Below are 24,880 nucleotides of genomic sequence, written 5' to 3'. Positions count from 1 at the left end.
AGTTAATAATCATGTAATTCCCAACTATTTAACAATGTAAACCTACCGCAGACTATTGAAGCCTTATAATCAATAATAAAAAATAAAAATATAGTTAATATAACTGATCCTAGACTGACAACTGTCTTCAGGATTGTTCGTATACAACGACATTTTATTATGGAATTCAAATTTAATACCATCCATTACAGTAACCTACTTCTACTTGTAAAGTATTGTAGGTACCTGAAGACAGCAGAACGACATCCACTTACCCGCTTTTTATTTTTTGAATTAGGAATGTAGGATAGCCAGAATATCTAACAATACTTTATATATATATATATATATATATATAGTCCGGTAAAAATTAACTCAATAATTCATTGTTTCATTGTGTAATATAATTATAGTTTTTAAATAATAAATATAATTAAACTAATCATTTCATAGTTTATTAATGGATATATGTTGTATAATATATTAAAAAATAGTCATTGGGATTTTAATAAAAGTGTTTCACGATTTAGGAGTTATATCATCTTTATGTTAATTAATATTTAATTAATTTTAAAATAAATCAATGCACAACACGCAAGTTGTGTATAAGTATAGTTATAGATAGGTACCATTACATTAGATCTTTACTGTTACACATTTATATTGATGAAATTTAATTTAAAACTAATTAGGAATTAATTATATGTTTATTATATTACATATCCTTATAAATGAAATTGTTTAGAATGAGCTGGAAAAAACTGAAGAACAAATAAAAAAAATGAGGGAAACTATCGAATGGGGCGAAGAAACGCTTTTGGCGTGGAATAATGACTTGGTTAAACGATGTACAGATGTTAATATTCTCGAGACATATCATTTAGAGGATAATAACAGGTTTAAGGTATAGATATATCGTAGCATAAATAGTTTTAAATATATACATTTATGTAATTTGTATAATTCAGGAATTGGAATTACGAAGACAGCGCCTTCAACAGGATGTTATTGAAAGAGAGTTGATCGTGGAAAAAGAAGTAGATGAACTCCTTCAAGTAGAAAGAGAGCTGGAACAAACTTCTAAGTTAACTAGGCAAGCACAACATGAAAGAAACCACAGACTTGAACAGTGGGAAAATGCAGCTAATTTTTTGAACTCTAATCAGAAAGATTCACAGAATACTGTCGAAGTCAGTTTTTTTGAAATGTAATTATCATTCAAAATATTAATAATTATTGACAATTTCAGGAAATTAATAAAATTAGATTAGCTGCTCGTGAAGTGTTTGATAAAATGAATGAAAATAAACAAAAGTATCAAGAATATTTAGAGAAAAATGAAGAGTTAGAATATAAAATAGAAGAAGTAAATAAAGTCAATAATGAGCTGAAATTATCAACCCTGAATAAACTTTCAGAAACTGAAGATTTACAATCAGAGGTTAAGATTTAAAATTTAATATATTTTTTATGTACATAGCTTGCTATCAAGGTAATTATTTCCTTACAATGTTTATAGGTGTTGTCGGTTCAAAAAGCCCTTAGTGTTATGGGTAATAAGTTAGAAAATGAGCGTACAAAACGTAAGCATATGGAAAATGAATTAACAAAATTAAAAACCCAGATACAACAAAAGGAAAATGGCTTAGCAAAAATAAAGGATGATTTGACTAAAATCAAAAATCAATCTATGACTACGGAGGAGAGGTTAAATGAACTGAATTCGATCTATAACGTACAGTCGTTTGATTTTAAATTTAAAAAAAATATAATTTATTATTAAAAATTACTTGGTAATTTTTGGTTATTCTTGTTTTAGCAAAAAAAAGTTGAAGCAGAAAAATTCTTATCGGAAAAAAATAAATTGCTTAATATTGCATATAACGTACGAAATGAGATAAGCCAGGAAAAAATTAACATTGATTTGTTGACAAGTCAATTAGAACGAATTTGTAACAAACAAAGTATACTGAGTAAAGAAGAATCGAAATCAAAAAAATTAATTTTGGAAAAAAAAGAAATCGTATATAACTTGGTAATAGGATTACAATATCAAAAAAAATAATGTACCTATACAGATTTAACACAGCGATTATTTTAGAGCTTTCAGCTCGAAACTATACGTATAGGAATTGCTGAAGCCAAGGGAACTACGGATATCGAAGAGATGAAAGTTATGCAAGAAAAGTTGCAAAAGTGCAACGAAGAATTAAACCAGGCCACCGATCACCAGCATCAGTTGGAAAAGCAGTTAAAGTCGACTGAAGTGGGTGACGATAAAATAAATATATATATTATATATACATATACGAGTATGTGTCTTTAAAATAAAGAGAATATTATGAGTTTTAGAGTGAAACCAGACGTATAACTAAACAAATCGAAAAAAATACTTCAGAATTAGAAATGCTTCGAAACCGAGTAGAAGAATTGAACGTTACTAATGAAGGAGGTGCGATACGACTGCTATTTGTTCCATTGATGTTTTTGAGGTTAAACTATAATGGCATTTTACTTTTGTTTCCTTGTATAATAATAGGTGTAAAACAAATTCAAGTCTTAAAGGAAACCAATCATCGGTATCACATGGAAGAAATGATGGTGAAGCTTAAGATAGAACAAATGAAGAAGTTGACGAACAATGAATGCGATAAAGTATATTCATTAGCTCAGCAGCGTGAAGAATTAACTGCGGTAGGTACACGTTTTCATAACTTATCAAATTAGAGACTAGAGAATGACAAAATTTTACGATGACAACTTTAAATTAAAATAAAAAGTCAAATTAAAATTTAATGTTTAAACTTGAAATGCATTATATATTGAAATATTATGAGAATCTCGTTTCGCTCGTACATATAGGGCATAAACAATAGGAAAAAGGAAGTGGCGGAAATTTACAAGCGGATCAGCGACGAGAAAAAATTGCTGTCTGATGAAAAGTCAACGATAAAACGCAAATTAGACTCGATAATCCAGTACATCGAACAACGGAAAACTAAGCACCAGATACTGTTGTCTACAATGGGAGGTCCCTCGTCTCGGCCGACCTTGGAGGGTAGTGGTGATGACGATTGTGATGGCGATGATGAAGACCTATCTTCGTTCAAAATGAGCGAGCACCGAATCCGGGTGGCCCAGGAAAAGCTTGAACTACAGGAAACTGGTGATCGGCTGGATGAGCGCGTGCAAAAACTGGAGACCGAGATCCGGGCCATGGAGAACACGTTGCATGTGCTCAACGCCAACAACAGCTGTTATAAGTCCGGAATGTCTTCTGTTAACCCAGCTAGTCAGTTTGCTTAGGTCTCGGTTACCATCACAATCTTTTAAATTAATGTGTGTTTGATGTAGGTGAGGAGTACAAGGAAAAGGTCATTCTAGAGGAGACATACGAAAAACTCAATAGCATGTGGCTACAGAAAAAAAAAACGCTTGAAAAGCTAGAGAACGAGATTCGAGTGAGTACCTGTAGGTACCTACTTAAACGATATGGGCTTGAGGAATCTATTGTATAGAGGATTATATCATTTATATATGTAAATATTTATTAAAAAAATGTCTAGATTCTGCGTCAAATGAGTTGGCGTACGGAAGCTAATTGAGACGGTATATTTTTGGTAACATTCACACACAGTAAATCACGTTCTTATAGGTATATCGTTTCAAATAAATTTGTGGTATCAGATTTAGAACACCTTGTGGTGAATAAGTACCAACTTGTAGCGACCTTTTTACTTATTTCTTATACATTTTAAATTCTAAGTGAATGAATTTATTAATGTCTGTTTTTGGTGTAAATAAAAAACGAATAACTGTTAATACTTAACATTTTTCCAACGGATCATTTAAAAATATTAAAAATTTAATTGTTTAGGCATATAATGAAAATTTTTATTTGATTAGTTTTTTAAAAAATATCGTTGATAAAACAATTTTCTGTTAGGTCAAAATACAAGGTTTCTTTTAAGTTGTCGTTAATGGAAACCAAAAAAAAATATTTAGTGTTAGTTCACGGTAATTTTTAATGAGAGTCTGAAGTTAGAAATTAAATTACGTTTTTCAAAATCTCTAATATATGCAAATCATTTTGTATTAAAATTTGTCTAACTTAAACAAACAAAAATTCTACTGAAATATTAAATCATATTTTTATGGGCGTTTAAAGTGAAATGTTTTAAGACATTTGATATTCACTCGAATTCTTAAGCAATGGTTTTGCTATTGCTGAAATTTACACCGAAGTTTATTTTATCATTTTTACACTAAGAGGCAGTGTGGTGCAGTGGTCACACAAGTTGGTCACGATGTGCGCAGTCACCAGTTCGAACCCGGCTCAGTGCAAAAAAACATTCTGCAGAGTTTTCTGTAGTCTCTCCCCTGCCGTCGTCCTGGTTGCCCATACTGCCCCCCACCGGACCCACTCCACTCGGAGTGATGTCCACACACGTGTATATTTTCTTTTTAAAGAAGGAGGTACAAGAGCTACATGCACTTTACCCCTCCCAAAGTGAAAAGACGTCGATGAAGACCTTGGGGTCGTTTCGATTCAAATACATGAAAAAAAAATTTTTTTTACACTTGATAAAGTTATCAACATATTTTGACAGGTTTTGAGCTGTTTACAGCATATATTATAAATAAATATGATGCATTTTATTTGGATCTTCTAAAATGTAAATGCGAATTCTATACTTTTCAACTTTTGTAAGAGTATTTTATTTTGAGTTATCATATTTGAATATTGTTATGTGTTAATAATGAAAGGTTTTTGGTTTCGTTTTTGTTCACATAAAAAAGGTGCTAAAATTTAACTGTTGATACCTAATCAAAGATGTAATTATTTGTGTACAATTGTATCAAAGATCATAGTACCTATATGTTCTGTGTTTTTCTTTTGGAGTTATTATTATATTTTAGGAGTTAGGGTACAATTTAAGTTTATAATTTTGGATTAAAATTGAGAAACGTTAATAGATAGCTCTATTTCAAAATTGTTAGTTTTTTTTTGTTTTTGTTTTCTCTATTATTTATATAGGTAGGTAAAATGATTTTATATCAACTTACAGATTGTATATTTACTTAATTTACCTAATAAAAATAAAAATTATTTAGACGAAGTTTATAATATATCTTTTAGACAACATATATAGTATTTATAATATGTTTCATAACTTGGATTAATATTTTGAATTGATACATATTTAAACGATATTTTGATCAAACTTAAAGAATTTATTACTTATACTTACCTAATGGATATTTCAGGTTTGTATACGTATATTTCCAGCGCACTTTTTTTTATAACATAGAAAATAGTATAGTTTATAGATAATAGATATTCATATTTATATTTTTTATTTAATTATATTTATACATGGGACTGTACATCAGTGCAATTCGCTTTATTTTTACAGGGAGCAATCTTAGACATTTACCACCTACCATCATTAATCATTATGAATTTTTTGAGTTTATGATAGAATATTATATTTAAAATATAGTTATAATAATTATTATATCATATTTTACCAGCTACTAGGAACCACTATATACACAAAAATCTACAACTTGGGGGGGGGGATAAGTGTCCTTTGTGAACCTGGGCTTTTGTATCACAAATTTGTATTTTAAAAAAAAAACTGAACTGTAATAATATATTTACGGTGTATCTGAATTGGTTTCTAATTATTTTAAATGTGTTTTAAATTTTACTTTCCATTCTATAAATATTTAGGATTTGTGTTATTTGTTTAAATAGGTACCCATATAGAACACAATAGTTTTTAAAAATAGCTTAATTTTTTAATGATATGCGTTTAATAGTATACATGAAATGTTTATAATATTGAATAATAAATAATATAAAGTAAATATAATGAAAATAAAATCTAAATATATGCTTATATAATTTAAGAGGTTAATTAAAATGTTTTGAAATGTATTGATCACTGATCAGTGAGATGGCTGTACTTAGTGATTTAAAGCCGATTTTTTTACGTTTGGTTCAAAGCCTAAGTTTTCTCTTTGACGATATCCAGTCGATTTCTTTTTTTCGTTGTTATAGATTCGTCACAGTACTAAATCCTCACTCAACGAGGTAAGAGGAAGGGAACTTCCTTTGTACTACAGTCCACAGACCGGGATAGATGCGACTGATAGTAGACTGTAGCCAAAATTATGTGAGGTATTCGCCATTCTAAAAAGTTGCTTTTAACATCTCGTAAGTAGAAATGTCTTTCAATTCTTCTTGATACTGCATTTTTGACGATTAAATATTTACAAAAGGATTTATGACCCATTCAGGAACTTCCAGTGACAAAATATCTTCTAAACGTTGTGAAAAATCCTTATCCAAAGACTGAAGGTGTTGACAGTAAATTTTTGAGTTATAAAAAGATATTTTACTGTCCTTGTGTAAATCTGACAGAACTGGAAACTGGCATAGTTCGCTGCGACCAAAATGCTGATTCCATAAAGTTAGTTTTTTTTTTGGAGGGCAGATATAGTTGATTGAGGTCGTTACCTTGAAGTTGCAAATTGATATCATTGAATTTTGAAAATAAATCGATCATATTATAAGCGATATTTCCCCCTTATCACCCAAAACGAGTGTTTGTCTATATTTGTTTTATCTAATAACATTTTTTAGTTTTAGTCTCGTAGTCATATTTGTTTTTAGTAGGTACCTACTTTGTAGTTAAATATGTGTTTAAATTTAAAAGTCTTTGTGTTGGGAACCAATTCAGATGAGTGCCATCTAGAATGTCAGGAATCGATTCTATCGTAGAAATGGGTATTATAATTAGATAGGTAACTAAACAAGTTTAGTACTTGACATTTAGCCATAATATATTCTATAATAATTAATACATTACTACAGGATTTAGAAGATCAATACAAGTTAAGGAGTGAAGAACTAGAGAATTTGATTAACATTCGAGACATTAAAGACAGTGAACGTGAACGCGTACTCAAAGAGTCCAATGAACAAATAATGAAATTAAACCGAGCAAATAACCGAATTGAATTTGATATGAAAACAATTGACAAGTGTTGTAATCCCGATAAACGAAATGCACTTGAATTGATAAAAGTATGATAAGTATCAATGATGCATACCTAATTATAATGGAATAATTTGCAATTAATATATCATACTTAATTTCTTAAATTTGAGAGAAAAGATATTAAAGTTAACTTAATTTTATAGGTTTATATTTTAAACGTATTTGCTTGGACAAAAAAAACTTTAATTGGCTATTTAAAACAATCAGACTTGGGTAAAATACTTTTAAAATGTATTTCGAATATATATTCAGAATACTTAAAAATGTATTTAGAATATTTATTCGAATACTCCATGATAATAATTTTCCAAAGTATTCGGAATAATTCACAAAAAATATTCCGAATATATTTTGATTACTTTTTTTTAGTAACAAAAATATATATATATATTTTCATATATTTTCATTTCATTGTTTATAAATGAACATTATAATAACCTGAGAAAGCGGCGTTTACACATAAAAAATAAATTAACTGTAAAAAGTATTCTAAAATCCCGTATTGAATACTTAAAAAAAGTATTCGGAATGCTATCCAAGTCTGAAAACAATTTATGTTATTTATTAGTTGTTAGTTTTAACAATATAGTGATAGAAATCTACAAAATATTCTTTGGTTATTATATTTAACCTTATGATGCCTTCATGATGATTTTGTACAAACACTCAATTTATTAGGATATTTTTAATGACTCGTGTTTTCACAGCGGGATATTGTGGTGAGAATGATGAAAAAAGTGAACAAGTGCGTTTTAGAGCAGTTGTCAGAAATGTCTGTTCGACACATCGAAGTCGAACCTACTGTTAAGCAATATTTGTTGGAAAAGGATTTGGAATTACCCATCGTGTCCGGTCTGTTTTTGAACAAAGCAAAATCAAGTTGCGGGTCTAGCTCGGTGTCATTGATCAGTAGTAATTCCAGCGTTAAAAGGTGCAAAATCTCAATGTAATTTACAGTTTTAAATGCAACAATCTATATATACATACATAAATTGTTCTATGTTATAGTCTATTCTTATGTTATTGTATTATAAACTAACTTACTATCGTCCAATGATAAAACATTTAACTCGTTGACCGCCACGGTTTTTTTTGTCTTGTAACTCATAACCGCGATGAGATTTTATTTGAGATCTCAAAACAATTAGGTATTAGTACTGAATATCGAGACTCCATATGAGATCTCACCGAAATCGATTTTTGGTGAGATCTCATACGGAGTCTCAATATTCGGTACTTTTTGTCGGATTTGAAAAGTACAGTGTTGCCACTTTCAGATGGTGTAACAAGCTTGCAGATATAATTTTTATTTTTATTTTTGTCAATACTTGTTTAAATCGTCAAAACTGTTGCAAAGTAAAACCCCCTTGGCGGCAGGGAGTAAACTGGTGAGATCTCATACAAGAACTCATGACGGTCAATGTTACTATTTATTTATATAGGAAAGAGTGTGGTACCTACCTAAGTTGACAAACTTATGAATTTAATTGATAGTTACATTTTTAAATAAAAGACCAAAAATCTTGAAATTTTGTGAAATCATTGTCTTTAGTAATTATTCTTATGTTACATTAGAAATCTTTACACTAAATGTACCAAAAATGTTTTTAATTTAATGTTTGTAAATACATTTATGTAATTTCAATATCACTTTACCTCCTTATCGACCTTATCTAGAATAACGGCATTATTCTAAATGATCTATTATTATATATAATAAATAAAATAATGGTTAAATGTTATATTATGTTCTTTTATTATCCACAATATTGTAGTAATAAAATGTAAATTTCATTAATGATTTATTATGTATCATGCATCTATGCCATATTAACTGGCTTATAAACATTGATGAAATAAAATACTAATCACTTAAAATTTTAATATCAACGGTTATACTTAAATTTACACTAAGAATTAAATATAATTAAAATATCATATAATAAATTAATTTAATTTTTATATTTTTTCATTTTAAGTAATTCTTACCATCTATATAAATGTAATACAAATAAACATTATGGTTGTTAATTATAGTACCTAACTATTTTTAAGAAAAGCAATAGATTTTAATGGAAAATACAGTTTCCTTTTTTTTGTACAAAACCATATTTGTAAACGCACCTATACTCAAATGCGTATATAGAGATTATGTGTTTATCTTTGATTTGAAAAATATTTCAACTGAAAAAAAAATCAAAAACTTTACATTAGATAAGAAAATAAAAATAAATCATAATATAAAAATATACTTTAATGAATAATTGAAATATTATATTTAAATTACAGCTATTCGGATGAAGACAAGCAATGTTCGTATTCCGTAGTGAACTTAGGACCTACTGCTTTAAGTGGCTCTGTTAAATCCGGTAAATAACAAATACATACCTATACATATTTATTATATATGATGTTTAAAATCTTTTGTAATATAATATAACTGTCGTATTGGTTAGGAATTTCCTGACAAAATAATTTTATACATAGATTATAGAACTCTTTTTGAATTACTTGAGCACAATATTATATTTTTTGTTTATATATCATGGGTAACATTAAATATTGTTTTAACTGATTATGAATCAGGATCAGGATTTCAATTAATGCACATATATTGCATGACAAGTTTAAAATGCGTTTGGGTTTTGTACAATAATGATGCATTTATTGATTTATTTTTTTTGTAGGTACCTAATTTTTTTTTTTTGGAAAGCGTGCTTTAAAAGTGGTCAGTTGTCTATAAATGGAAAATTCGATACAGATGAAACTTTCAAAGGCTAAAGTTTAGCTAAGGTTAATTCTGTTAGAGAGGAGACTGGAGAAAGTACGGTCATCTAAGCAAGAATTGTTATATCTCAGGGTCTAAGACTCTAAATATTATGCTCTTACAATAAATGGATGCATGAACATTTTGATTTCATTATGTTAATGTCTCAGGATTTTTCAAAAATTCATAGTAATTTTTAGTTAAGTTTATCATCAGTCTATCAGATTACGAATTTAATTAGAATTAATTGGCATTACTGCATTAGTAATTAAATATGTGCTACAACTATAGGAGATGAATATAATAATCAGTCCTTTTTATATATTCGAAATGCATCTAACTAAAAATAAAATATAAATTTTAAATTTTAGTAATTTTTGGTTTAGCTCAGCTTTCGAGTCTCTCAAAAAACAAACCTTATTTTATTTACAAATATATAGTTTTAATAAATCAACAATATGGTAACATAAGTATTACATTAAACAAAGGTAACATTTTAACTTGTTTTTTTCTAAAACTTCAAACACAAATATTACATGTGTATTCTTCAGCAGCGTTTGTTTCACTAAACTCAACATAGATCCAATAACCACAATTTGTACACGTACACCTATAACAAATTGTATCCTTTCCTCTTTCTTCACATATAAAACAAACCTCTACACCATCATCAAAATCATCATCACTATTATCATAAAAAATGTCTAAAATATCCACATCTTCATCAGAAGAGCAGCTTTCATCAAATCCATTGTAAAGTTTTCTTTTTTTGATATTAAAATAATAATTTAATAATAATATGTGTAAATATAAATGTATAAGTATATAAAATATATGGATGTAGGTAGTTAATACCTGCCTGATATATTAATTAATACTTACAATTATTTCCATGTCCTTTCTTAGTTTCTCTTTTAATTTTTTTTAGTTTATCTTCAGCTTTTTTATTTTTTCCTTTTCTTTTATTTTCTCTTTATTTGAGCATAGATTTTATGCTATGGATGTTGTATACTCGAATATTGCTTTGCAGCTGCTTGTCTCATAACTTTTTGAGGAAGTTTCTTTGGAATAGGCGTTATATCTCGTATAGAAATACGTACTTAGTGAATGATGCTATACACCATTTGGTTCATAAGCTATTGCTGATTTGTGGTTAATATTATGGGTATTATTTAAAGAAATACTTGTGTGTCATCTTGGTTAAATATTGATGAGGCATAGAAATCCACCTCGGTAAATATGTTTGGATTCATAGGACAAATCACTGTAGTAGAGAACTCTGATATACCATTTTAAAGTGTAGCAACTCTAAAGGAGGCTTTATTAAAAAATTCTGCAATACCATAAGGCGTTATTTTAACCATTGCATATTTCTTAATAAACAAATCACATTCTGTTCTAAAAGCTGTTTTGAATTGTCCAAAAAAAGTGACATCTAAGTGCAGTATTCTGTGTGATGTGTGTGGGGGTAATGATAGCATGACAATATTCTGTTCTTTGCAAAATTCGTAAACCTTTAATGATCTGTGACAGCCATGATTATCTAGCATTAATAGAACTGCATTTTCATCTGTGAGGTTTGAATAATGATAAAAATGTTTTTGTTGTCAACCCATTTTTTATACATTCATAATTGCTCTTGTGGACCATTTATAGTCAATTTAATATCAATCCTTTTACGTGGAAAAATAAATGGTGGTGGTATGAATGACCCGGATGCAATCGTATCACAAATAACAGTATTATTTTTTCCACGCTCCCATCTAGTAACAGAGCCAACCCGTTTTTGTCCTTTTGGTGACATAATATTACTAGGATCCTGAACAGTGGATAATGGATATGCCTGTTTCATCTATATTAAATATTTTAGTTGGGCAAAACTTATAACTAACCCTTATAGGTTTTGAAAAATAGTCCTACCACTGCTTTGTTGAAAGCTGATATTCTACTCATACTTGTGGACTCAGGTTTTCGGACAGTGACTGTTGGGTTTCTTTGAATCAAGTTATAACACCAGTCTATTCTAGCTAATTTTTTTTGTATATTAAAGCTTAAAAGGATGTTTTATATGGTTTTTTTCTGCAAATTTCAATGCAGCTGGTTTTAACTCAATGGGTGACAGTCTCATAAAACAAATTTGATAAATTTAAAACATGCTTAGCGATTTCTAATTCTTGATCTAAAGTGAAAATAGAGGGATGTCCTATTATGGCTGGCCTTATATTATTTGTTTAAAGTGCTGAATTGTATATTATATTGTTTAGCTGCTTTACGGATGTTACGAGTGTTTTATTTTTAATATAAGATTTGCTTCTATTAAAGATAGTGGACTCCAATTACCCCTAGTACTTTTCTTTTTATAATTCCGAGGCATCAAAACAAAATAAAACTTATTAAACTTATTTAAGTTGGCAATTTACATACATTTTCCTATACTAATTGGAAACGGGGTAACGCCAGTCATTCCAAAAAGTGACTGCTATTATCCTTTTAAAATAGTAATAAGAAACCAATTTTAATTGACAAACGGTTATACTAGGTATTTCATAATTTAGCCCTGGGGTGGGGATTAGAATTCACCCTCGGCAGTCTATGCCCGTTGTAAGAGGCGACCAAAATGGACCTAGAAGAGGGCAGCAGCTCTTCTAGTATCAAGCATAAATTAATTTATGCTTAAATAGCATCCTTTAGTAATAATGGATGCTACTGCGATGTGGAAAGCAAGGGGAAACTACCACATTAATATCCCTAGTTAGGCAACTACTATTTTGTCTTCTAAAATGAATTTTCGCAGTGTAAAAGATTTTTCCGGACGTAAAATAGCTCCCCATTCGGATGTCCGGGTGGGAGCTACCCTGCAGGATGCATGTGAGAAGAACAAAACGCAGAGAATAGGAACGTGGAATGTACGAACAATGTTGAAAACAGGACAGCTGGAACATATAAAAATATAAATGAAAAGACTAGATATAGACATATTAGGATTATGCGAAATACGTTGGCCAGATAATGGTGACTTCTGGTCTGACGACATCAGAGTTATTCATACAAATACTCGTAGTACAAAAGGACAAGCCGGTGTTGGAATTGCTCTCAATAAGAAGTGGAATAAAAGGATTACGAATGTTGTGGCCTATAGTAGCAGACTATGTTTGGTCAAAATGGAGTCAACACCAAACAACTTTGCAATTATACAAGTTTATATGCCAACATCAAAAGCAGATGATGAAGAAGTGGAAGAAGTGTATGCAGGCATTGAAGAGCTAATGAAACATACTAAACCACTCGATAACGTAATCATCGTGGGAGACTTTAATGCTATAGTTGGAGAAGGCAGGGAAGGTAGATAAGTCGGAAACTTCGGCTTAGGTAAGAGAAATGCAAGAGGAGAAAGAGTAGTGGAGTTTTGCAGAGAAAATTGGATGATTATAACAATCACCAGATTTCAAAACCCTAAGAGAAGAATATATACATGGAAAATGCCAGGTGATATTGCCCGCTACCAAATAGATTACATACTGGTAAAAAATCGATTTAAAAATCAAGTTAAATTCTGTTAAACATATCAAAGTGCTGATTGTGACAGTGATCACAATATAGTAATAGCGAAATGTGAACTCAGATATAAAAAACCACAAAGAACAAAAGTACAGCAAGACAATTATAACGTTAGATTACTTAAGAGAGCGGAGGTTGTGGAAGAATATGGACGCTATATGGATATCGAATACCAAAAACAAAATGTAGATGATCCACTGAATAAAAAGTGGGAGAATATAAAATCAGCTATTAAAAAAGCGGCGGATTCTGTGCTAATAAAAAAAGAAAATAAAGAACCCAGAAGAACATGGATTGACAAGGAAATAGTAAAACTTATAAATGAAAGACGAAAATATAAGAACAATAACACGCAAGAAGGATAACAGAAGTATCGTCAACTAAGAAACCAGGTTAACCGAGAAGCCAGAAAAGCAAAAGAAGAATGGCTGGAGCAGCAGTGTAGCAAAATTGACGAAATGTTCAAAGCTAACAAAATAGATTATGCGTATCACAAGATTCAACAATTTGTAGGAAAGAGAAAACGAAATGTCACTAATATCAGAGACAAAATGGGCCAATTATTAGTTGATGATGAGGACATAAAAAAACGATGGAAAGAGTATATTGAGGAGCTTTATGAGGGAGAAAAATTGGAGGAAATTACAACAAATGAGGAAAAAATAAAACTACCCATCTTAAGATCAGAATTTGAGCTAGCGCTCTATGACTTGAAACAAAATAAAGCTCCTGGGACTGATAACATAACAGCAGAACTATTACAATGTGCTAGTATGAAGATAAAGGATGCTTTATACCAATTAACTCAGGATATATATGAGAATGGAGTTGTACCAGACGATTACTGTAACTATACCAAAGAAAAGTGGAGCAAATTCCTGTGAGCAGTTTAGAACACTGAGCTTACTGACACATGCCTCAAAAATCCTAACAAAAATAATAAATCGAAGAATAGAAGGAAAAGTGGAACAATACTTAAAAAATGACCAATATGGATTCAGAAGACAAAAAGGTACACGGGAAGCAATTTTAGGATTGCGAGTGCTAATTGAAAAACAGATCGATAGAAATAAAACCACATATTTGGCCTTCATAGACCTGGAAAAGGCCTTCGATTAAGTAAATTGGAACAAGATGCTGCGTATACTACGAGAAATAGGTATTGAACAACAAGACCTAAGAATCATTCACAGTCTGTACAAGAACCAGACAGCCTGCATAAAAAAAGGAGAAATCACAACTAACGCTCAAATAAAAAAAGGAGTCCGACAAGGGTGTACGTTATCATCACCACTTTTTAACTGCTACATCGAAAAAGTTATAAATATAGTGAAAACAAAACTAACAAGATTAAATATTGGGATCAAAATTGGTGGAGAAATCGTTTCAATGATACGATTTGCTGATGACATTGTGGTAATAGCAGAGAGTGAAGGTGACATACAGCGTGCAATTGAAGAAATGGATGAAATGCTCAGAATATCAGAAATGAAAATAAATAGTACAAAAACGAAGATCTTAGTCTGTGCCAGAGACTCGAAAATAAAAGCTGATGTATACATTGGTAATCAAAAACTGGAAAAGGTAGAAGAAATGGTATACCTAGGGAGTAAAATCACATCTGATGGCAAGAATGTCCATGAGATTAAACAACGCATAGCATTAGCAAAAATTGCCTTTAGTAAAAAACATAAGATGCTCACTTCAAAAAAGATACATCTTAATATCAAGAAGAGACTTATAAAAACATATGTATGGACTGTTGCAACATATGGATGTGAAACTTGGGTAATAAATGATACCGAAAAGAAAAAATTAGAAGCTTTCGAAATGTGGTGCTGGAGGCGTATGGAAAGGATAAGTTGGATAGAGCGGAAAACGAATGAAGAAGTACTTAGAACAGTGGGAGAAAAACGTACACTCGTAGACGCAATTAGAGGAAGACACTGGAAAATGGTTGGACATGCCCTGAGACACCCGGAAGAACTGCATAATATAATATTGGAGGGTATGATAGAAGGAAAGAAAACTTCAGGACGTCCGCGAAACTCGTATATAAGACAAATTAAAATCGATGCAAAAGTCAAAACCTTCAAAGAACTCAAAGAAAAGGCGAGGAATCGATTAGAATGGAGAATTGGAGTTGTAAACCAACCTTCGGGTTGATAAAAAAAAAAAAAAAAAAAATATATAGTTATAATTAGGCTTAGGGACTTATAGCATTTGCATACTTTGTTTAATTATTGTTAAATATAGCAGAGTGCGAAATAAATTTATTTCTCGGTGCCACGATATCAGATCTAAAATTTGAATGTGCATATTTGATAAATTTTGCAGGAAAGTGCTTATTTTAACATTTTTTATGCTTATTTTGCATATTTTGGCAATTTTTTTAAATTTCAAATTGAAAACTATAGATATTTAACATGTTGACTGCGGCACGAGTTGAACCGGGCGACGACGTGTGCGGCACATTTTTGTATCGCACTGGACCGCGAGTCGGTAACGAAAAGGTTCCTTTAGATTTTAGAACATAATATTATTATTTTATTGGTTAATGTGAAGAAAGTAATCAGCGAGGCTCCACGTGGAGCCGTAATATAATATTATGAATTGGTTATCTTCTTTTATTCCGAAAATCTACCATTCATATCTCGTTATAATTTTTGTGTAAATATAACCTTAAATAATCCTATAAAACTGTATCGCCCGCTCGACATCGACCGATAGTCGATAATAGTTATTATTTCAGTTTAGTCGATTATTATCCGTCGTTGTTTCGCCTGTCGCGTGCTTTTTACTAGTGTAGATTTTTATACGCAAAATATAAAACTTTTAAATAAACCTAAAGTAATTGTTGAAATGCCGAAAGTACAAAAGTCGGAAGAACACTAAAATTTAAACCAATTATCTTATAAAAATTCAATTTATTATATCATTTTCAATTCAAGTAATAATATTCTTATATAATATAAATTCTAATAAAATAAATATTTAATTTTATCACATATTTGTTATACCTATTTTTTGGGGGCCATATCTTAATACATAGGTATACGGTTATTTTTAGGTGCATATTTTAGAGCATATTCGGTCATTTTTTTGGTGCATATTTAGGTATTTTTTAGAGCTAGAAGTCCCTAAGCCTCTTATAATAAAGAATCTTAATCCTTATGTTTTGATATATACGTACATTTATAAATTAGAAATATATTATATATGTTCTTATCTTAATTGGACCATCACTAATTTTTTTTTATATAAATTGACTAAAAAATCTGCTTGTGCACATTGAACTTGATAACGTTTTTTGAAAATATCAGTCTGATATGAATAAGGTTTTGGTATCATTCTTGTATGACCAACATTATTTTAGATGCACTGGTTAACGAGTTAACTAGTATTACCCACTGACAATTATTCCCCCAGTTCCCCTATTTTTTCAAATGTTGTAATTTGTGAAATAACACAGGTTTACCATTTAATAATCGGTTTATTAAATTCAAAGCAAGATAATCTTGTGTTTCACTTTCAATAGCTCAAATTATATGTATCCCGAAAAAATAATATTACGTTATAAAATTCCTTAACCTCACAATAGGTCTGCAGCAATAACGCTATTATTATTATATACTCGCATCAATTTTATATTCTTGTGTTTTTTTTTGCCCAACAGATACTTCAACAGTGATGAAACGATACAAATATTGAAATGTTCAAGTCCTACGAATATATATTATTTTCGTTTTGAGAGTATGTGATGTGGCCAAATGTAATGACGCTTATTAAATTCATTGAAATATACAGTATACTATAACAGTTCTATTGATACCTGTATTAAAGATTTTAATGTTATGAATTGTAATTTTTGTTTTTAGAATTAAGTTTTAAGGTGTTTGGAAACCATTTTATCTCTTTTTTAGTTCAATCACTAAACAAAATTTCGCATACTTATTATTATTATTTTATTAGCTTTTAGTTTTACTACTATAGCTCAACAATTATATAAAATAATATAACTAGATAATAATAAAATATTACAAAACATGCAAAGAGTTAAAAACAGCAATTATCTTGAAAGCAATTATATGATAGAACCAGCCTACAAAATAAAATTAATAAGTATATTTCTGACTATTTCCTAATCGGAGTTGAGGATAGAGGAAAGATCGAGGGTGACATTGATGAATTTAAGAGAATTAAACAAAATAACGCGTTTCGCGTGCAGAGAAAAGCGTTCAAAGAGAAGGTGGGAGAGATCGCAACCACTTTCATTGGAATGTAGAGTACAGAATGGGGAGTCGTTTAGTCCTAATTTGTACGTGTAGGAAGGTATGAGTAGTGATGTGTGATCAGAACGCAGGCGATTGAATCGTATGATACTAGATCTTGGTAAATTGAGGACGTTAAATCATGTTTTGTTAAGAAAATTTGGTACGATGTTTTTGTATCTGGTGGCAAACTCAGCTGGGGGGTTAGACCAGTATGTAGACCAATGACGCTGTGAAATTGGAATGAAATCGGTACGATGAAGTTGGGTGAGAGCGGGACATATTAAATTGGACGCTGATTTTACTAGATTACCGGTGACCTCGTTCCCATGTACGAGTAATATGTGTGAAGTTGGCCCCCCGACTTTGTCTAATTGATTCCAAAACTATGTCAATATTTTGCAAATTAATTGCAAATAATTGCAAATCGGTTTTTAGAATTTGCAAATTACTCATAAATAAATTATAAGCAAAAAACCATTACGGGGGGCCAACTTCACGCAGCCCCCCGACTTTGTCCGATAAAATTCCAAAACTATGTCAATATTTTGCAAATTAATTGCAAATCATTGCAAATTGGTTTTTAGTATTTGCAAATCGATATTTTATATTTGGCGAATTTTTCAAGTTTTTTGCCCCCTGACTTTGTCCGATCCATTTCAAAACTATGTCAATATTTTGCTAATTAATTGCAAATCATTGCAAATTGGTTTTTAGTATTTGCAAATCGATATTTTATATTTGGCGAATTTTTCAAGTTTTTTGCCAGCCCCCTGACTTTGTCCGATCCATTTCAAAACTATGTCAATATTTTGCAAATTAATTGCAAATAATTGCAAATTGGTTTTTAAAATTTGCAAATCGATATTTTATTTTTAGCGAATTTTTCAAGTTTTTTTGCCAGCCCCCCGACTTTGTCCGATCCATTCCAAAACTATGTCAATATTTTGCAAATTAATTGCAAATTGGTTTTTAGAATTTGCAAATCGATATTTTATTTTTGGTGAATTTTTCAAGTTTTTTTGGTCTTGGATGATAATACAATAATCCGTTGTCATTTTGGGACACGGACCTCCAGGTAGGCGATGACGGGTGTGCAAAGTCATCTCCGAGGAAGTATTCTCGCCGCTGATCGTCGATCAAAAAATTAAAAATTAAAAAATTATTTTTATTAATATATAAGAAATTTGTTTCCTAAATATTTTTTAAACGTTTAATAAAAAATTTACTTTTAACTAAAAAGTAGAAAAAAAAATTTGTTTAAAAACATAATTCTCAAAAAATATTTAAAAAAAATTACATTAAAAAAAATAATGAAAAATTTAAAAGTGTGTGGTACTCTTACACTTGACATATACTCCCAGTCACTATCTTATAAACAGGATTGAACAAAGAAGTGTATGTAAGTGTACTTAGCTCGGCTTTAAATGTTTTGTTTAAACATTTTTACATATGTTGTCAAAATTCAAACTTTGAATGCTTATAAAAAAAAATTGTGACTGAATTTATTTTATTTTTCAACTGCTATTGTTAAAATATAGATATTGAAGAAGAGATTTCAGAAGTAAAATAATATAATAAAATCTTATTGGTTTAATAATTTTTTAACTAACAAAATATAATTTATACTAGTATGATAGATAATACCGAAGCTATAATGTTTTTTAGAAGTTTTGCTCTTTAATATCAAACATAATAGAACAAAATGATTGATAAGAATAAGTTGATGGTGTATTCTTAAAAATCATAGACTTATTATTATTAAATGGACCTGCACTTAAAGAGAGAAATCATGAAACTGGTATTGAATGAGACCGACAATTACAGTTAGGGGCAACCCATTAAGAATAATTTTTATTCATTTTATATTTTTTATTGGTAAGTATTATATTTTTCTATTAAATTTCTATTTTTTATTTAATTTTTTTCTTGGTCTATTCCAATCTTGTATTTATATTACTTACTTTTTTTTAAAAATGCAGCTTCATTTATCGCTATTATAGTTTTTAATTATTTAGGCATTTTATTTAATTTTTATTATTATAAATTAGAAACCAATTCGCAATTAATTGCAATTAATTTGTAAAATGTTGACATAGTTTTGGAATATCGATCGGACAAAGTCAGGCGGCTGACAAAAAACTTGAAAAATTCGCCAAAAATAAAATATCGATTTGCAAATTCTAAAAACTAATTTGCAATTATTCGCAATTAATTTGCAAAATATTGACATAGTTTTGGAATCGATCGGACAAAGTAGGGGGGCTGCGTGAAGTTAGCCCCCATAATGGTTTTTTGCTTATAATTTCTTTATGTGTAATTTGCAAATTCTAAAAACCGATTTGCAATTAAGTTGCAAAATATTGACATAGTTTTGGAATCGATTGGACAAAGTCGGGGAGCTGGCATAAAAACTTGAAAAATTCGCCAAAAATAAAATATCGATTTGCAAATTCTAAAAACCAATTTGCAATGATTTGCAATTAATTTGCAAAATATTGACATAGTTTTGGAATTAATCGGACAAAGTCTGGTGGCGTGAAGTTGGCCCCCCGTAATGGTTTTTTGCTTATAATTTCTTTATGAGTAATTTGCAAATTCTAAAAACTGATTTGCAGTTATTTGCAATTAATTTGTAAAATATTGACATAGTTTTGGAATCGATTGAACAAAGTCGGGGGGCCAACTTCACACACATCATCACGATCGTGTGCAAGACGGTCAGTCCACTTAGAAAACGGCCAAAGAGTGTATTTTACCGCAGAAACGACTGAACAAGTAGCCCAGAACCCACGTAAAACCACATTGCTGGTTTTCTTTGAGCTTTGTAATGAAGACGAATTTGCAAAAATAATTCTATACCATGAAGTCCCGCAATACGTACTACACATGGACCAATAATAAATTGTCAAGGTGACAAGGTGATCACGGTTCTCATGCGTGGTGAGGACGTGAGGCCGTTTTTGGCCATCCACGCATAAAAAATCATGCCACTTTAGGTAGAGTCTACGGCGTGAATCCTTCTCAATCAGAGTGTTTTTATCTTAGGATGTTGCTACATCGCGTACGCGGTTCAACCTCATTTGAGTAATTAAAAACCGTTAACGGAGTTCTCAAAGAGACTTATCAAGCAGCTTGCCTTGCTAATGGTTTGTTAGAAAACGATGACCATTGGGAAAATACTTGAATAGAAGCATTGCTTTCGAAATGTCCAGTGCAACTGAGAGAGCTGTTTGTTGTCATACTTTTATTTTGTCAGCCATCGGAACCATTAAAATTATAGAACAATTTCAAAGACGATCTTTGTAGAAGATATCAGACACAGAATCAGACAGCAAAATCAAGATTTCACCTTATCATATAGTGAGTATATTTATAACGAAGGTTTGATACAAATCGAAAAAAAATTATTGCAATTAAATGATAAAACCCTAAATTGTTTTGGATTACCTTCCTCACTTCGTACAGAAAACAATGTATCATATACAATGGCACATCACTATAATACAAATGATTTGACCTCTTTGTCAATGAAAACCTGACAAAATTAGTCCCAGATCAAAAACATGCTTTTGAGACTATAGTCGATAGCGTGCATACTTACAAGGGAAACATTTTCTTTTTGGATAACCCAGGTGGGTACTGGAAAGACGTTCCTTGCAAATTTGATACTTGTGAAAATGAGATAATCAGTGAAGATAGAAATAGCAGTTGCTTCTTTAGGAATTGCTGCAACACTCTTAAAGGATGAAAAAACTGCTCATTCTACTTTTAAACTTTCGTTATCTGTAAATATTGAGCAACAATCTACATGGCCTATCCATAAAAATGGACCTCTTGGTAAATTACTTCAAGACCGTGGACAAAACCTTAAAAACTCCTCTGCTATCATGGGCGGGATTACTTTTGTATTTGCTGGAGACTTCCAACAGACACTTCCCGTCATTAACGGAGGTACGCGAGCAGATATCATTAAAGCATGCTTGAAATCGTCCCTTTTATGGGCTTTGATTGAAAACTTAAAATTACGAAAAAATATGAGAGAACATCTTCATGGAATCACAGATAATGATTTTCCACAACAATTGCTGAAAATTGGAGAAGGAATTTTTCCCACTACAAATTTAAGCGAAAATTGTGGCATCCTTCTGGATGGGTCACTAGGTCAGATAGTCCATAATTTAAATAATTTAATAGATGCAGTTTACCCTGACATGAAGAATTTGCACGAAAAGGAATTTCATTGGCTGTGTTCGACGGAAATGGTGTCACCTAGGAATGATACTGTCAATGAAATAAACAACCTGATTTTACAAAAATAAGCCAAATAAAAAACTACAAATCGATCGACACCGCCACCAACATCGAAGATGCAGTGTATTAGCCACAGGAATTTTTAAATACACTGAATTCTTTTGGACTGCCAACACATGAATTGACATTAAAAATCGGAATTCCATTCATGTTTTTGAGAAATTTAAGCCTCCCGAGTATGTACAATGGAACAAGATTGCATATTAAAGAATTAAAGGACAATTTAATTTTAGCGATCATTATGACCGGCCCAGCAGCTGGTCAGCTAGCTCATATTCCAATGATACCGATGATCCCAACTGATCTGCCAATCCAGTTTAAACGGCTTCAATTTCCGGTGAAAATATCTTTTGCGTTGACTATTAACAAGTCCCAAGATCAAACCTTCGAATTAGTAGGCATCGACCTACGAAAGGAATGTTTTATGGAATTAAGAAAAACCAGACTGTAGCAAATTTTAAAAATAGCGTAGCAAAATGTAGCAAATTTTTGATACCAATGTTGTGGTATTCGAATAATAGGCTGGTGCTGGAAAATTTTCATTTTTCCGGTATTACGGAAAAACCAGACTGTAGCAAATTTTAAAAATAGCGTGGCAAAATGTAGCAAATTTTTGATACCAGTTTTGAGTTGATTTAAGAATGTGCCGGTGCTAAGTCAAGTTAATACTGGCATGTTTGTTTCCGGAATTCCGGAACATCAAGCTAGTAGCAAATTCTGAAATTATCGTAGCAAAATGTTGCAAATTCGTAGCAAATTAATGATATATGGTTTCATGTTTTATCACTAAGTGCCGTTGCGAACTTTACGGATATCGATCGGACAATGTGCCGGTGCTGAGCCGTTTTTCTTTTTCTGGGTTTCCGGAAAAACCAAAATCTACAAATTCCAAAAATCACCTACCAAAATCTAGCAATTCAATAGTAATATTTTAATACCACTTTCGAGCCGTTCGGAAAATGTGCCGGTGCTGAGTCAAGTTGACACCGACATATTTAAATTTTGATTTACACTTAAATGAGATACTAGCAAATTCTGAAAATGAGCTAGCAAAATATAACAAATTCCTAGCAATATTTTGATATTGTAATTATAGTCCTAGCGTATTGTCCCGGTGCTAACTTGATCGATATTATTTAGGTACTCAAAGAAATAATTTATTTCATAGTGTATGATAATATATATATATATATACATTTATAACATTTAAATTAGAATTTAATTACTTAATTTAATTAAATAATCTTATAAGTAACAATTTTTTAGATTTGAGTATCTTTCTACCTATTCTGGTTTTATAATCTTTTTGGTTTGTTTGTCTAGACATTTTGTTGTAATGTTCTATAATATTCGACTTGCAAGACTTCTTTTTCATCTACTATATTGTTCTGTCTACCTATTTTTAGTTTCTTAAGAACGCTGGTACCTATTTCTCCTTAATGAACTGCCAAATTTATCTTAAACTTATATTATTAATTTAAAACAAATATTTGTAAGTTTTAATGACATTTTTTGTAATTTTTATGTCATATTTGCATTTTTTTTTTGTCATTTTTTAAATGTTTTTATGGTTATCAATTTCTGAGCCCTAATAACAACGAATGTCCATTAAACGGGTATAATCGGATATACTCTAATGCACTATGCATTATCAATAATTACATAATAATTTTTATAATTCAATTTTCAGTGGTTTGGACAATATGGATATTTGCTCCATAGATTAGGATAAAAGTTAATCAACCAAATAATTTATCAACTTTTTAAAATACAAATAACATGTAAATTATGTTTCAACACCTGATTATTATGAGTACTTTATAACGACATTATATTTTTTTGCGTATCAACGGTTAACACTAATATATTTGTATAGTAAAGTTAATAACCAATAATTTTCATGTAATAACTTTAGGACCTGGATATTTTGCCTTAAAAACTAATAAAAATACCTTAAAATTGCATATATGGCATTACAACACAAAAAGTATCCAAAACAATTTTATCTGTGATTACCGAAATACTTAAAATTGCTCATAAAACGTTTAAAGCTAAACAAATATTTATTGATTTCAAAATAATAAATAACAATTTACAGGTAAATATATGTGATTTTGATTTTAAATTAAATTTTGAAAAATAAAAATGGGCAAAGTTTATATGGATTTTTATGTTATTGAAACATATTTAAGCTAAGAAAGTTCCATATATGATATTCTAAAAAAATATTTAAAAGGTCGTCAACATCCGAGCCTTAGTAATAATTGTATATGATTTAAAATTTTTTTGATCAAAATTCATTTAAACGTAAACTATGTAAACATATAGGTACAATAGTGTATTCTATATTTTCTTCATACGTTGCCTGTACTGCAGGCCCTGTAGAGAGACAATTTGTGAAGAAATTATAGAAATACCAATAAACTTATCCAATTGAAAAATAAAGCAAATTTTCTACAATTTTGATTAAGTAACAACAACTAACGAATAGTAAATATTGATTAAGTAAATTAATTACTTTCATCGCTAAGTAACGAGTAAAGCAATTTAATTAATTTGTAGAACTACCTAATTTATCAATTTCATCATGATTAGTTTTATTCGTTATTAGGGGGCCCCAGGAGTGGGTACTAGGGTACTCGGTCTCATACCAAGTCTTCATTTCTAAAAAATTGTGTATTGTAAAAAACTATAAAACTACGAAAAATACATATTATATTACCAAAAATTTTCTGAAAATTATGACTTATCCCCACATTCCAATCATGTCACTAGAACTACAGCTGTTACATCAAAATTCTATATAACTCCACAAAACATTTTCATTAACAGTAAATTATAAAGATTTTATCTGTAAAAGACAAATACAAAAGATGAAACCTTCATTAGCTCTAAGTGAATTTGTATCCATATAGGTTGTA

General features: G+C 30.2%; 1 protein-coding gene across 6 annotated transcripts in view; it reads left to right on the top strand.

The window, feature by feature from the left end:
- The window catches only part of LOC107169183 (coiled-coil domain-containing protein 39-like), a 29,762-nt gene extending 12,563 nt beyond the window's left edge, over window positions 1-17,199 (top strand). Inside the window, exons 4-17 of one of the 6 annotated variants that reach the window (XM_089217549.1) lie at window positions 725-883; window positions 948-1,169; window positions 1,229-1,420; window positions 1,499-1,714; window positions 1,799-2,014; window positions 2,081-2,245; window positions 2,332-2,431; window positions 2,519-2,673; window positions 2,842-3,271; window positions 3,334-3,440; window positions 6,863-7,075; window positions 7,757-7,980; window positions 9,339-9,418; window positions 17,051-17,199. In XM_089217549.1, the coding sequence (XP_089073675.1) occupies window positions 725-883; window positions 948-1,169; window positions 1,229-1,420; window positions 1,499-1,714; window positions 1,799-2,014; window positions 2,081-2,245; window positions 2,332-2,431; window positions 2,519-2,673; window positions 2,842-3,271; window positions 3,334-3,440; window positions 6,863-7,075; window positions 7,757-7,980; window positions 9,339-9,418; window positions 17,051-17,085 (2,514 nt within the window). In that variant the 3' untranslated portion in view covers window positions 17,086-17,199. Of the gene's footprint in view, window positions 1-724; window positions 884-947; window positions 1,170-1,228; window positions 1,421-1,498; window positions 1,715-1,798; window positions 2,015-2,080; window positions 2,246-2,331; window positions 2,432-2,518; window positions 2,674-2,841; window positions 3,272-3,333; window positions 3,441-6,046; window positions 6,790-6,862; window positions 7,076-7,756; window positions 7,981-9,338; window positions 9,419-9,736; window positions 10,179-17,050 lie in introns of those variants that run through there. The other 5 variants (XM_089217550.1, XR_016189796.1, XR_016189797.1 and 2 more) reach the window with 5 other exon arrangements.
- Window positions 17,200-24,880: the final 7,681 nt, after the last annotated feature.

Source organism: Diuraphis noxia, unplaced genomic scaffold, assembly GCF_037042655.1.
Source record: "Diuraphis noxia isolate RWA-SAM2 unplaced genomic scaffold, SU_Dnox_SAM2 contig0001, whole genome shotgun sequence".
In the NCBI taxonomy this organism is placed as follows: Eukaryota; Metazoa; Arthropoda; class Insecta; order Hemiptera; family Aphididae; genus Diuraphis; species Diuraphis noxia.
This window is presented reverse-complemented; position numbering and strand designations above follow the sequence as displayed.